This window comes from Lycorma delicatula, chromosome 1 (genome assembly GCF_047948215.1).
Source record: "Lycorma delicatula isolate Av1 chromosome 1, ASM4794821v1, whole genome shotgun sequence".
Classification (NCBI taxonomy): domain Eukaryota; kingdom Metazoa; phylum Arthropoda; class Insecta; order Hemiptera; family Fulgoridae; genus Lycorma; species Lycorma delicatula.
Window position 1 is genome coordinate 191928196 of NC_134455.1, and position 16136 is coordinate 191944331.

General features: G+C 30.0%; 2 protein-coding genes across 4 annotated transcripts in view; one reads left to right on the top strand and one right to left on the bottom strand.

Moving 5' to 3' along the window:
• The window catches only part of LOC142326647 (BTB/POZ domain-containing protein 2-like), a 93090-nt gene that overhangs the window by 31529 nt on the left and 45425 nt on the right, over window positions 1-16136 (bottom strand). The window lies entirely within an intron of this gene.
• LOC142326687 (uncharacterized) lies at window positions 5186-8363 on the top strand. The gene is made up of 2 exons (XM_075369313.1): window positions 5186-5313; window positions 6526-8363. The coding sequence occupies exons 1-2, from the start codon at window positions 5190-5192 to the stop codon at window positions 6951-6953; spliced, it is 552 nt and encodes a 183-aa protein (XP_075225428.1). The 5' UTR covers window positions 5186-5189; the 3' UTR covers window positions 6954-8363.

Consider the following 16136-nt stretch of genomic DNA (forward strand, 5'->3'; position numbering starts at 1 on the left):
GCTTTGTCTCTTAAGGGATACCAAAGACATATATCTCCTTTTATGGTTTTTGAAAGAACTGTTGGTTATAAATAGTTTTTTCTTAGGAAAATTCTACTAATCTCTTCCCCTGACCCAAATTTTCCTACAATACTTCCTTCTTCATCTTCTCTGATCACAACATTACCAACAGTCTCCCAACAGTACCTTATAGCAGTCCCTTTTCTGATTCTAAATATCCTCAATACTTTCATAGATTTCTTCAACTTCTTCATAATTCAATGCTGGCATATATACTTGTATTACAACTAAATCTTTTTGTAACATCCCATTCCTTAACGATATAAACCTATCATTTATATAATGAACTTTCTGCACCCCTTTTACTACTTTATTCCTCATAATTATTGCCATTCCCATTTTTTCCTTTCTTTCTTCCAGAGCAAAATACAGTAACTAATCCAGTCTTCATTTTACTCTGTCCTTCCCACCTTACCTCATTCAGTCCTAATATTCCCATTTTATTTATCTTCATATCCCTCTGCGATGCTCTAAATTTACACTCCAACAAAATTTACACTGTAACAAAATATTGACATTCCAAGCTCCAATACAGAAGTAGTACTTTAACTTCTTTTGATGCTTCTCCCACAGACTTAAATGAGAAGCTACTTTAACTCTGGAAGATTTTACAGAAGCATCATAGCATAACGCAAGAAATTATCACTAGAATCTTTAATCCAGTGGTTTTCTGTTTCTAATACCACTGACTTCCTGAAGAAGTTCCTCCCACCTATGGGGGCAGTCTCCCACTCCCAAAGCAGTAAAGTGCCCTGTATACACCACAGTTTTTCTGCTCTCTGAGAAAGCCATTGGAACTAGTAATGGGGAGAACTTAAAACAGAAGTAACTTCGTCTTCATTTGTTAGCCACTTATATTTACAAGTGGCTAACAAATCTCTCAGCTGTTAATGTCTCTACTACTGGAAGGTGAATATCATCATTATTTTCCCTTCATAGAATTTCTAACCTCAAAAGCATCTCCTACATTTCTAGAGCTTTTAGAGAGGTCCAGAACATATAAACAACTTTAAACACATGTAATCCATCAAACATTAGCATAAAATTCTGTACTTGCAGGAAAACCTTGCATCCAAAGATTATTAGTTTAATCAGTACATACACTTTTAAGTATAAACTGGCAAATATTTACCAGTAGAAATTTGTAAAATACAATATTTTAACTTCTGTTGTACTTGTTCCTCTCAGTTTAATGAATTACAGGTACTACAACTTCAAAAAAACCAAGCTAAAGAAGGATGAGAGTATCCTATCATTACTGTAGATTTAAGGGAAGAATACGGAAGAAGCAAAGTACTATATCAAAATTATGTTGAGTTATGAAATTCTGGTCTACATTTACTGTATTTAAAATTTCATTTTTTAAATGAAAACCACATCAGAACTGAAGAACAGATTCTGGTACATATGGAAGGTAAACATAGCAGTAATAAAACTCACCAAAATTCAGGTGATACTGGCAAATTGTAGTTGAGCAATATGTCAGCACATCTAGAAATAATAGGGGAAGAATATTTTGGGTTATAAGTTTTCTTTTTAATTAGTTACATGTCTTTTTTCTGATTGTTTAATTACAGAATAAAGTTCTGTGGTATTTTTACTTGCTTCTTTAAACGTTCTATTCATCAATAATTTGCAGATTATAATACCTTTAATACAGGGATTAATGTTTATAACATCATAGCCTGATATGAATATGAAAATTAATAGTACTTACTTAAATTAATAGGTAGCAGCTCACCCTTTCAGAGACCATATTATTAAAATGAATTGTTTAGTTCCTGTAAAACTTAATAAATATGGTCTTAGATTTGGACCATTGTGATAAAAGAATGTCATCTTGTAAAAAATTTAAATGTGTTCATTTCTATAACAGGTGTTTAAGCTTCTTTACTTAACCTCCAAATAATTATTGATTTAGCCTGATAATTTGTTACAAAACCTTTTTAATTTCACAATCATGTAGAAAAATCTTCTCTGCGAAATATTCTTTTTTGTTTTCAGGAATAAATTGACTAATGAATATTAAGACACACTTTTTAAGAAGAGAAAGGTTTTATCCTCATATTTGACATTTTTATCAGTTTTCTCTGTACTCAGTACATTCTTGGCTTTCTTGTTTTCTTTGAATTAAGGACTCAGAAGAATTTCCAATGTTTATGCTTTATAATCTAAAAAGAGTTTCATTACAGATGAACTATTTTTATTTGTTAACTCCAATGAAAGTTTATAACCAGTTTTAATAGTACATTTTTTTATTCAATGATTTGGGAAAGGATACTATGGAATATTGTCATTCCACAGATGTTCTTGCTCTTTAACAATTTCCATACAAGTAAATTTTATTTATGAAAAATGTAATTGTTCTATCCAAGTAAAAAACACTATTGAAGACTTCAAATTAATTAGTAATTGCTTCAAACCTATTTTAAGTATGGATTAAAAAAAAATTTGTAAAAAATGGATTAAGTGAACTATTTTAAATTATTGTATTACGCTATTTTATTTTGGATTTAACAATCTTTCATCCAGATTTGCAAATTACGTTTTACTTTCTTCACTGATAGATAACCCCTAGTACTAATCACTTTTTATTTTAAAGTTTCTTAAAATCTTACACAAACTGATGTTCTTTACGGTGTCCCATTTCTTTGGTAATGACATGATGTTTACAGTTTTACTATTCATTCCACAATATATTGTAAAGTAATGTCTGTAGAAGTTCATTTTTGCAAGTTTTAATGAACCTTATAGAAATATTCTTCCTATGCAAAACTTTTTAAAATGAAGGTAGAAGCTTCACTTCAGATTGTTTTGAAAATGCAACATTATTTGTTATTATAAGATTGGCTGTTTTCACCCATAATTTTCAGTTAAAAAAATTATTTTTAGATTCAGTTGATTGTGTCTGTTATGAGGTTCATCAAAGAAGCATCAATTAATCACCTCACCTAATAATGTGAAAAAAAAGAAAAGATCTGAACAGCTGCAAAAACTTAAGAAGAATATCATTCTGAAGTTCATTATTTAAATTAACTGAATTAAAATCAAAAAATTCTGCTGTTTACTGTAGAGCAGTTCTTAGGTGGTGGTAATCTATTATACCACCACCTTCTGATAGAAGAAAGAACTGCTACTCTCACAGAATATTTAAAATAAAATAGAATCTTTATTATGCCCAGGAGGGTTTATTTTGACATTAGTAAAATAGAAGAATGCTATCCCATAATTCTTTTTTGTTTTAATATTTTCCAGTTAGATAAAATTTTGAAAAAAAAAAGGTAAATATTCTGATCATTCTTTTTACATTTTTGCTGAAGGTGGCTAAGAGAATAAGAGCCTGGGAGGAGGGGCCTATGTAGCTTGGATGTATTGTGACATATTTTTCAATTTTGAAAAAGCAAAGCACATTTTGAAAAAATCTAATTGGGTACTACATGACTTCCTTGTACGCCTATTAAATAACATATACAGCCTTTTTTAAAATGAAAAGTACATAAAAATTTTATTTCATTAACTTCTGATGTTTTTCATTTTTTTTGTTTGTTGTTATTATTAAATTATTTATCGTAACATTTTTTTTTACAATTGGAGGTTAATAATTATAATTAAGTCAATATATTTAAATTTAAAAAAAAAGGGTTAAAAAAAAGGAAATGAAGTCTGATTCAAACCGATGTGCTTTGATCTTGTAAGATACAAATACTTCCATTTTTTAAATCTTATCTATAACTCTGGAACCATTGAAACTAAGTACCACCTATGATATATCGTTAAAAAGCTCTCAATGAGGGCTTATTACTGCAGTTAAGAAAAAGTCCAAAATTCAGATTTTTGGAATTTGGGCTTTTTTATCACTTTTGGTCCAGGCAACTGTAATCAAAAGGAGAGGTGCACAACTAGATGTTACAACAATCCTAAACCCAAAATTTCAACAACCTATGGCTAATCATTTTTGAGTTATGCGAGATACATACGTACTATGTATGTGTAATGTCAGGTCGAAACTAGTTAAAATGGATTCAGGGATGGTCAAAATGGATGTTTTCATTGAAATCTGAAAACCTAAAGTTTTCACGATCACAATACTTTCATACTTCATACAAGGAAGTTTTTTTAAGAAAATAGTTCAACATAGTAATATTTCATTCATTCTTTATTTATTTAGGGAGTCTAGGAGAATAATATCCTCTATTGGGGTCATAAGCTCATAGAGGTAAAAGCCTGATTCTTAGAGACTTTTTACAGAAGATATCTACTTTCTGAAAAAGTACAATGAAATCTTTAATTTTTTAAAGTGAGAATGACTAGAGAAGTAGGAGCCTTTGCGGGGGGGGGGGCAATGCAACTTGAAATTCACATGGATACAAATATGCAATATAGTGTATTTGAAAATGGAAAAAACTTTAAGAACAGTTTGAATACCGTTAAAAATTATTTTTTTGGGTGGGTTTGGGGGATACAGGTCTGTGGAAGAGAAAATGGGCCTAAACCTGATAAATACTATTTTATTTCTATTCTTTCTGTAAAAGCAGGATACATTTAAAAACATATTTGTTCAAATGTTATCACACTCAGTTTTCCCACTGTAATTCAATGGGAGTAGTGAGAGGGAATTATGGATATGTAAAATCATTTCACTCTAGGTGATCACCCCTACACTTCTGAAGTGGAAGAATCAGATTCCATTTTTTGAAAATTGTGTTTCTCGTTTTCTCACAATCAGATCTTATTTTTTATTTATACATCGATGGCTTAGTTCTATAGTGCTGCAACTAAAAAAATATCAATTTTTAGTTAATTATATCAAATTAATCATTACGGCTTGCTCTATGATGTTCTATACTGATATAAGTCAAAATTGTAATGCACATTGTGTGAAAGCAGATAAGGCTTTTAAGAAGTTTTACAAATTTGTCATTTTGTACAGTTCTATAGTGCTACATTTTGAACTGAAGCTGTACTCTGTTTAAAACTCAATATTACTTTTAGTTCTATACTGCTACAAGTTAAGATAGTGTAGTATAGATCTAAAAGATACTTCTGATTTTTACCACTTGTGGCAGCAGTGAGCACTATAATTGTAATAAGTCTGAGGTTATGTTTTAGGATGTTTGGTTGTTTGTTTAATGAAGATTGGATTGTTTTGTTCAAAAATGTCAACTAATCACATAAAAAATGACATAATATTATCAATAGGCAGAAGAATAGTTCAACTTGTTCAAATTAATTCTCTTTATGATGAGTTTGAAGGTAAGTTTTTTTATTGTTTTGTTACTGATCAGATCTTTCAGACATAATCTAGATCTGTAATATTATAATAATTTATTGTAAATTTTGGTTGTGAATAATGGAACCAAATTAATTTGGAATAAAGCATCCTAAAATCCTTTACAAGATCTATTTTATGGTTCAATTGAACATGAAGCTTTCCCTAGATAGCTAAGTAACAAGATGTTTTACAGCTGTTCAACTTATTTTACAATTTTATAGCTACTTTATAATGCACATAATATGTTACTTCATATGAATTTTTTTTAATTTAATATTTCACACAAATTAATCTTTTAATGACACTACTGAAATATTTATGTGTAAAGCAAAAGTAGTAGTATAACCTAACCAATTTATTTGTTAACATAATTTATAATAAACAGATTTGTTTCAATTAAAGTTCATTTGGAATGAAATAGTGTAATATTTCTAAAATTGTGGTTACTTTATGAATGAAGACACAATTAATTTTAATGAATGAGATCTGTAATTATATAAGTACATAGGCCTATAGGTAAGTATATATGACTATATCATGTGCAAGTAGGCACTTACACAAGAAATTTGGTGAAGATAATTATTATATTGTTGGCCTATAATCTTTTGTTTCTTTGTATCAGATGTATCTTATGTTAGGCCTACATCAACTGTTACTGAAGTGCAAGAGAATGAAATAAGTCCTGCAGAAACAACAGTACCGGTACTTACTGAATTACAACCTGTGCCAACAGACGCGATTATGAAATATGAATTATTGGAAGAACTGACGAAATGAGGTACTTATTTTAGATACCAGTATTTAAGTGTTATTGGAAGTTCCCATAATCAACTACAAACCTTGTTTCTTTGTTTAATGGCACAAACAGCTCTACGAGAGCCTAGGCCAACCTGCAAGCAGCTGATTTCACATCCACTTTACTATATACAGTACAATGATATCCCCAGCCATATTCTAGTATTCTCAATCCTTGAGGGGTGCAACACACTGCTGAATAAAAGAACATAAGTCAGCTAGTAGTATATCACAGCAATTTACTGTTTGTCCAAACGTTGATAGGAGTATCTGACTATTCATAGGACAGACCAGTCAGACTCCTATTGGAGATGTGCAAACATTTTACTAAATATAATGAAAAAAAATATTTTAGTAAACCAACAATGTTCACAAAGTTTGTTTTCTTTCTGTTTTAGGTTGTGTAGAACAAAATGTAGTAGCTGAAACTGAATTTTCTTCAAGTGACACCGATGACAAAGACATGGATAAGGACTATATTCCAGATGAACCTACGAACTCATCTTCTGATGAAGGTAGTAATCTTCCTACAACACAAACCACTGAAGCTAGAAACTCAGCTTTCTATGAAGGTAGGAATTCTACGACACAATCATCTGAAATTACACCACTTAAGGAAGGTGGAAAAGGCGAGTTATCAAGAAAACGCAAGTGTAATTGTTCTGAGTGGAATAAAAATGTAGCAAAAATAAGGAGAAATTCTGGAAAACGTTATGTTAGTGCTTCTGGTAAAGAAATTTCAGAAATAACATTACACCCACCTTGCAATACTAAATGTAGGTTATCTTGCAGTGATAAAATTTCACATTTACAGAGGCAGGAGTAATTACAGTCCTATTGGAGGTTAGGTGATGTTAATCGTCAAAGGGATTACATCTCAAAATGAATGACAACAATTGAGCCAAAATATAGATATGCCAGAAGCGAAAGTGCTAGATCATTAAATTATGTATATTCCTTCATAGTTGAAGATAAAAATATTAGAGTGTGTAAATTATTTTTCATGAACACTCATTATTAAGTAATAAAATTATTCAGACAACTGTAAAGAAAACCAGGCCAGATGGTGTAGTTGAAATTACAGGGTAAGAAATTACAGGGAAAGACAGGGTAAGCACATCAAGAAATCTGTTGAGGAAATTGTAAAGGATGGAATATGTAAAGTCGTTTCCGAGAATACACTCTCATTATTGACTCAAAAAAATAGTATGTTGATGGAAGCTTAAATGTATCACTAATGTACAAGATGTATAAAGAAAAATGTATTACAACCAAAGAACACTTTGCAAAGTTCAATATTTACGACAGTATTTCCCAAAATGAATTTAATATCTTTTTTTATACCAAAAAAAGACCAATGTATGCTTTCTGAAACAAGAAAAAATATGAATGAGTCTAATATCACAGAGAACAAAGAAAAATTTATTGAACACTATGAAGAAAAGAAACTTAGTCGACAAGAGAAAGAGAAAGATATAGAATTAGTTAAGAGTGAAGATGATTTGATGGTTTGTACATATAAGCAGGCAGTGTTACCTATTCCATGTGGAAATGTTTCATTGTTTTACTACAAATGAAAACTTTCATGTTACAATTTTACAGTGTTTGATGTGAATGAGAAGAATGGATTCTGTTACTTCTAGCATGAAGGTATTGGAGGAAGAGGAGCATCTGAAATAGGTAGTTGTGTGTATCTGTTCAGTCTTAGGTCAAGGTCGCAGACACAACGTTGCTCGAGAAACCACAGTTTTGCCGATTTCGCATTAAACGGACTAGGGTTTGTCAACAAATCAGTGAATGGTGTTATAAACAACATAACCCAAGGTTGTTTTTTATTACAATTCTGACCTGTGTGCGAATGCCGTTACCAGCTGTCGCCAGTCTGCTCTCTGTGTGCGTTGGGTGTGTTAGCTTCGGTGCTGTGTACATTGTTTTTGTTGACAATATATCGTCACGTCAAACTCTTTACAAGATTTTAGTTTTCTAAAGACTTTATTTAATGTTTTAATTTCTGCTCACGGCTATTTTTGTATTGTCAGAAAAGCTAGAATTAGATTATTTTTTTAAGTGAAATGTAGATCACGATAAGGCTAGTCGTGCATGTGTTTTCGTACTGTGAGTTAAAATTATATGTCTGAATTCCTGTTCTTTTTTTTATTTTGTGAATGTAATAATTATTCTCAGTTAAGTCTTCTCTTCTTGTGTTTCTAGTATAATTATAAATTAAACAAACTTCAAATAATGCTGATGTGCTGTTTTATTTGTTTTTTTCTTATTCGTAATCACTACCTAATCCAGACCATCAGATCCTCTTAGAACAGTATCACTTCATAAAAGATCATTGCCACGGTAAGAACATAATATAGCAACAATTGCTATGCACAAAACAAAAACAAATTTTTAGTATGTCTTTATATACATTGCATTCAAACTTTGAATATCCAGTCAATTATACATAAATATTTAATAACTGGACATACACAGAACGAAGGGGATTCAATTCATGCTGTTATTGAAAAAGAAAAAAAAAGTTTTAAAAAGTTGCCTGGTTTTTGTTCCTATCCAGTGGGCAACAATCATTCGCATGGCAAAGAAAAGTGGTAAACCGTACAATGTCAAAGAAATGGGAACATCAGATTTTTTTGATTTAAAATTGCTTTGCTCCAAAATGGAAAGAAATTTTGTTTGCAATACATCTGGTAAAAAGTTCAGTGGTCAGAAATTAAAATTTTGAAAGTAAATATAAACAATCCATTTCTAATACAGTAGAAAAACATACAAAAACGGTGGCAGTTATAAAGAAATTAATATCAGAAATAGACAGTGTAGAAATTCATACCTAAATCAAGACCTAACACCTCTGTTTAATGAACCTCTATCAGTTGCCTCAGCAAAATAAAAATACCTATTATCTCTATGTAATTCTGGAGCTATTCCAGAGGTTCATAATGACTTTTTCTTAAATCTCAATGCTGTTCAATGTACAGAGTCTGAATGTCAGTCAAGTGATGATGAAAAATAGTAAAATTAAGCTTTTCGTGAAATATTCTATATTAGCGTACTGTATTAGTTTTTTATTGTATGCTTTATTAGTGTATTTCTATTACTTGTATTGTATTGATACTAAGTAGTATTATTTTTCAATAAAGCGAATTATGTTTTTCTTTATTATGGTTTGATTATAATAAAATTTAAAAATTAACCGAAAAATTATACTGTTTTCTAATTATTGTTATCATCAATACTAACACTAGTTTACTATAAATTTCTGTATACATTATTATTACCTTAGCTAAAAATGATAATAAAAGTTTTTTAATGAACAGCTGAGAAAACCTTCTATAGATCATCCTACTGGAAAGGTTACAAGTCTAATATATATGTCTGTTATTTTTGTTCTATAGTGCTACAACTTGAAACTAAAATGAAAATAATTAAAAAAATAATAAACGTTAACTTTCTTTTAAATGTAAACATTATGCAAGCTAAAGTATAATATTTTTACTTGATGAGATTTAAAAAAAAATAAAGACTTTCCCAAATTTAATAAAAATATAAAGCTTTAAGTAAGAAGAAAAAATTAAATTCACTGTTCTGTGAAATGTTAGGTTTTTGACTTGCAGCACTATAGAACTAAGCCATCAATATTATTCAATGATAATCTGAAGAGGCATCAAAAGGGGTGAAATGAGAGGGCATACTATTTTGTGATATAATTACTATCTGTTCTATGACATTTTGAAAAGGTGTAGTTTAAGATTTAAACTGTATAGGAATTTTCAATTTTAGTGCAGTTTTTAAGTTATTCCAGAAGTAAACACTCTTTTGATTAAATATAGCGATATTCAGTTATTTTCAAAAATTGTTCTACCATCAAAAAAAAAATCTAAATGTATGATGGTGTGAAAGAGTTTTAGGCTGCATTGCTCCCCTCTGATCTGTATAGTACGATTAGTAGACTCACTTCCCAAAAAAATCAGACATAGATGAAATTTTGCACAGTCATTCTTTTCATAGTCTAGAATCATAAACTAACCAGCTGAACTAAATTGAAAAGGCCATTAAATATTGGCCATTGTTATAAACAAATGTTTTGGTTTTTTATATAACTTTGTTAATTTTGCTTGCAGCTTAATTTAAATTTTGTTTGATAGAAAAATATGCTTGATATGAAATTTATGTAAAATTTCCTCAGCTTTCATATTCTGGTTTCCAAAAAAACCAAAAAATGGTTAAGCTGCAAACAAAATTAACAAAAATATACTGAACAGCTTTTAAAATTTGTTAATAACAATGGCAAACCCTTTTTGATTTACTTCAGCCGATTATTTTATAGTTCTTTCTAGACTATAGAAAGAATGACTGTACGTAATTTCATCCTGGTCTCATTTTTTGGGAAGATTTTATAGATTTTAAGGTCTATCATACAAGTAGTCCCTAGAAGCAAACTTAACAGAAATGTAAACACTGTGATATAGAAACTATTCTTTTTCAAAATGCTTGTTACGTCAGAACAACCTTACACTTAGTATGCTTATATTTAGGTAGGCAGGCCTCTTCATTATAAAATTTGTTGGTATTTAAACCACATTACCACTGAAATTTATACAAAGAAGAAAATCTTGTTATATTCCTCTCATTCAGAGGCCTGGAAGCAACTCCAGAGTTCAAAATCATGCATAGTTGCTAACAAGGCCACATACAGTACTAATTTCCATATATAAAAATCATATTGATTAATATTGTGGTGAAATTGTGAATCATATTAGTAATCAGATCTTGAATCATACTGTGGGGAAAACAGCATAACTTTTATATGGAACATCATGGATCTATATTAGTAATTATATTGTGGGGAAAACAGCATAAGTTTGTATGGAATATCATGGATCTATATTAGTAATTTTTGATCATTAAAGTTTAATATAATACAATTAAACAAAAAAAGAAAAATACAACTGTAATCAAACAAGTTATGCAAAGAACATAAAATTAACATGAACTGCAGACAATTATATTCATAATTCAAGATTTCTTCTTATTTAGGATAATTAACCTCCAAACTTATATAATCTAATGAGATCATATTTGGTATACTATGTTCATTAGCATACCAGTCTGTTAGATAAGACAATCTGTTAAATTAATAACCAAATGCATATAACCAGTTTTAGCATCCTCATTAATACAAGTTTATTGTATGCTGTGTTATTTAAGTAATTTGTTCACTACATAATTATCACAACAATTTCACACAAAATAAGCAAGATAAATGTATATTTCCTTTTAATTCTTCGTTTATTTTACCATTTAATTCCCATTCCATTAAATGAACAAAAGTTTATTTTACTTACTCAGGTCTTAAAGGACATTGCCTGGGAAGGGATGGCACCTAAGGTATACGGTGTTCAGTACCTAATGGTATTTATGGACATTGGTTAAGAGTCCGGATTCAGAATACGATACAAAATTATAAGGTGAATAATGTGAAGCCTATAAGATAACTAGCCCTCATTTGAATGAATCTTGGGTTAATATCTCGAAGGCTTTGTGTAATGTTTTCTTTTTTTTAAGTTAATTATAAAATATTTTAAAGCATTTACCTTTATGGCATTACTGAAAAAAAAGAAAAAGGAAAGCAGATTACAGTTATATTGTACAGGAGTGACTCATACTGTCATTAGTCATATGAGTAAAATTCCTCAGCTTTATTATAGGTTTAGTCACAAATAAATAGTTCACTGAGCATAGCTAACACTTTACATGATTCTTTGTTCACAACAAAAAAGCTTCATAAAAATCACTGCTTAAAAAAACAATAATGACTATATTGGGTTGTTTTATCAAATTCATATCTTTATTTCAAAAATTAAGTAAACATTAAAAAAAGAGAAAAGTTAAAAAAATAATAACATTTCCAAAATCATCACAAAAAATTGATTCATTTTTCAAATAAATCTATAACTAAGTACATCTCATGTAAATCAAAGTGATCACATGATAAGGTGATTCACCAACCCCAACCCTGAAGTCATTCCTAAAAACAATTCTGTTAGATTTCTGCTTAAAAAATTGTATTTAATAACTTTTATTATTTCAAATTATCCTCTGAAAGTCCTAGAGCATTTCACTTTGAGAAATCAGTAACATCTGCTGGAAGGAGGTCAAACAAACATTGTAACTGAGACAGGAGAAGTGTCTATTTTCGCTAGTCATTAAACAAGAGTGATGTAAAAGAGTGTACCAGCATGCAAACTGTTAATCTAAAAACATTATCATAAGATTAGTCTTTGTAGGAAAACTCTGTACTAACTTGATGTATTTTTAATTTATTTTTAGAGGAATATTGTGATATGATCCTATCAATAAGCTGTATTCTTCTGATATATTTTGAATTCTCAAATGATGATCAGAAAACAAACAAAAAACTTTTTGAACACATAACATGAACATCATTGTTAACTTTAATTCTGAACACCATCTGTTTACTGAGAACCATCTTAAAATTTCTTAATGTTCTTGCAATTATACCATAACCTAGTTCAACATTCAGTTTAAAGCAAAACTGAATGCTGATTTGCTGTTCATGAATATCAGCCACCTCAAATATCCAAAACACTATCTACATACACTGAACAAAGAGCTGTAGATCATCCTATAGAATAATTTAAAATGATCCAATAAACAATATAATTGTTCCCCAATTTAAGAAAAATTTTCAATAACAATACCTTCTTAAAATAATAAAATATTAATTTAAGACAGGTGTAGTGTAAAGGTACTATGTAGATTTTACTGCAGTATTTTTTATGGACCAAACGGCCTTTAGTTCATAGCTTTTTTTCTGAATATCAATAAGGTTAACAAATATAAATCATGACAACAGATTCAATGATGGAAGTCTACAATAAAATAATTTGTTACAGTTAATATTTATTGCTGATTTGAACAGGACTAGCTCAACTGATAATTAAATAAATTTCTAGCACGTAAAATTTAATGATTACAAATTCCCTGACCTGACCTGTGAGAAGCTACAACTTAGTATTTATTTACACTTTCTTCTGGGTTTTTAAATAGTTTTTTAATCTATTTTCACAGACAATACTGAAGAAATTATGTTACAAATTTTGTTCTTAATATAACGATGACTATAATTCACATGTTTTGAAACTGGTTGGCCACATATAAAAAAAGAATAAATATTCCATGGGATGTTTAAAAATATAGTGAGTCTTAAGGAAGGGGCCAACAACTAAAATATACTAAATATTGGTATACTAATGCATTCTGCTGGCTAGTATTTTAATATTCTTGCTAGTAATTCATTCATCTGTTGGTCCACCTTAATAACGAGCAATTAGCTCACAGTATAAGGGTAAAAATAACTGCATTAGATCAAAGATTAGTTGCCAGATAAATTTTTCAACGTACCGAAGTAAGGTAGCAGTGTAATTTGTGTCAGTTTGATTTATCTTTCTAATGAATAAAGTTATACTGAAAGGCAGGACTAGGAGATGATATTCTAACTAGGATATTACAACAGGTAACCTTTGTGTATTGCTTTGGAAATAGCTTATTGAAGATCTAATGATTGTACCCAAGAGTGCCTAGATACAATGTAGTCCCCAAAAGACTGCCATAGATATGGTAGATTGCCCAAGAATACACTTACAACATAATTTAAAATTTTTATAAACTCTTTCATGTAAAATTCTAATAAATATCTCCAAAAATTACACTGTAATCAGAAGAAAGCTACATCAAAATTGTTGGATTTTCTGTGCAACAAACTCACAGAAGATCCAGATAACTGTATAATTATCTCAACACATTCACTACAAATGAACTGGTAGTTATTTTTAGAAGCAGGAATATCTGATTAAATATCACTAATGTCTGAGCAAGTCTTAGAGCGCAGGGAAAAACATGTAATGAATATCCATAATTAATTTTATCTAAAAAATTATACCAGAAGAGTTATGACTCATTTCATTGACATCAACTCTTTGTTTAAGCCATGCTTAAAAGGGGAATTAAGAAAAACTCTGGTGTACATGCATAGAATGTTATTTTATTTGGTGCTTATTACATTAGTGAATGTTTTGTTATAAAATTTTTTGTTTAATTTTCAATTACCAGTAATATTTTGGTATCACAGTATCTCAACTTACTCAAAAAATTATTATACACCAATAAATATATCTTGCATTTTTTTGTGAAAAATCATTATGAGGAATCATTAGGATTAGGCGTCATTCACTTTTGCTTCAATTGTGGAAATTTTTATTCAGCATATGAAAAATTAAAGAGAAAGAAGATGTGAATGCTAAGAAAGCAAAAACTAAATTATATGAGTATATGAGTTTCTTTCCTATGCCATTCATACTGAACTAGTGGTGTTCAGTAAGACTCCTTGAACAGGGCAGGCAGACTGAATAGTAATACCATGACATTAGCAGTGATACCAGACACTGCAGAAGTTCAAGTGCTGGTGAAGAAAGGAACATTAGTGCATAACTCAGTTAAATAGCTGCCCGTCTTGATTATGAGTAATAGAACACCACGTTATTGCTAATTTTCTGCAGTTCATAAAATATAAGAAAAATTAGTTCCACATCAACTGGCACAAAGTTAAATAAAATGCTTTTGAGGAATTTTAGTGATGCTTTAAAGCAGAAGGTGATGGGTTCCCAAAACCATTATTAATGAATCTTGTGCCAACTACTGCTGACTTGAAATGAAAAGTTAGGAAGGAATGGTGATATAACTCCTTATCATAACTAAGAAAAAAAATGTGCATACAATCACTGATGGAGAAAGGTTATGCAACAATCTAAATCAATAAAAGTAACTTTGGACCAATACATACCCAAAGGGATAATGTCGACAATGCAACTTGTGAGAATTGAAAGAATCACTTGCACCCTGTAATCAAGTCAAAATTATGTGGACATTTAAATTCAAATTTTTTTACAATGTACTGCGCTTTACTACTCATTAAATTGTTTCAACTGTAGAAGATCTGTCTTTTGTTTGGCTTTCTCTTCCACTGTATTTACCAGACACATTCAATGGACACATTCATGGAACATTCAAAGAGGTGATGGGAAACAAATTTTTTAGGTTCAACAGATATAAAGCAATTTGTCATGACAATTTCAGCTAAGGAAGATTTTCTACAGGTATCTGCACACTTAAAAAGTATTGGAATACTTTGTTCAAACCATGTAAAATATGTAGAAAAATTGTTTGTAGGTGCAAATTTTATTAAAAGAGAAGGTGTTTCATTCTTATAATGATTCAATTTTATATAAAACTATCTGATCCGGCAATGCTTCGCTATTGCTAGATTTGAGTATATATATACATAGATTAAATTAACACAATTGAAAGTTTGATAAAACATTAAAAAACTGAACATTACAGGACTTCACAAAATTTAACCTTTAACTTTTACCCTATTTCTCTGTTTACCTGTTCCCTATTTCCATATTCTTTTCCCATTTCCCCTTTCCCTTTTCCAATTTTCCCTTTCTCCTCTTTCCCCTTTTACATGTCCCCTTTACCCTTTTTACCTCCCCTATTCTCTTTCCCCTTCCCGTTTTCCCACACATAAATCAGTCCAGTAGTTTTTTTAGTCTACAGCAAACATATATATCAACATTGCCTTTTATATATATAGAAGAAGAAAGTCTGTATGTATATTTGTTTGTTACATAAATATCTCACACTGGCACCATCTAGTGAGTATAGTTTTTGCAAAAATTTTTCTTTTCATGTAACTAATATTTATTCTGAATATGAACCAAATCATACCATAAATGCAATTTTTCAAAATATCTCGACCCCAATACCACCTAGTGGGTTCAAACTAATTCAGAAACCTTCGCAGGCGTGCCCACAACAATTCACCCAAGTTTCATCACAATCTGACGAATGGCACAGGAACGCATACAGGGCAAACAAACATTAATTTTTTTATATATATATATATATATATATATAT

What these genes read in the sequence shown, in the direction of transcription:
- LOC142326687 (XM_075369313.1), top strand. Translation starts at nt 5,190, where the DNA reads ATGAAGATTGGATTGTTTTGTTCAAAAATGTCAACTAATCACATAAAA. An exon ending in TCTTTATGATGAGTTTGAAG is followed by an intron (nt 5,314 to 6,525) that starts GTAAGTTTTTTT and finishes TTTCTGTTTTAG; the next exon opens with GTTGTGTAGAACAAAATGTA.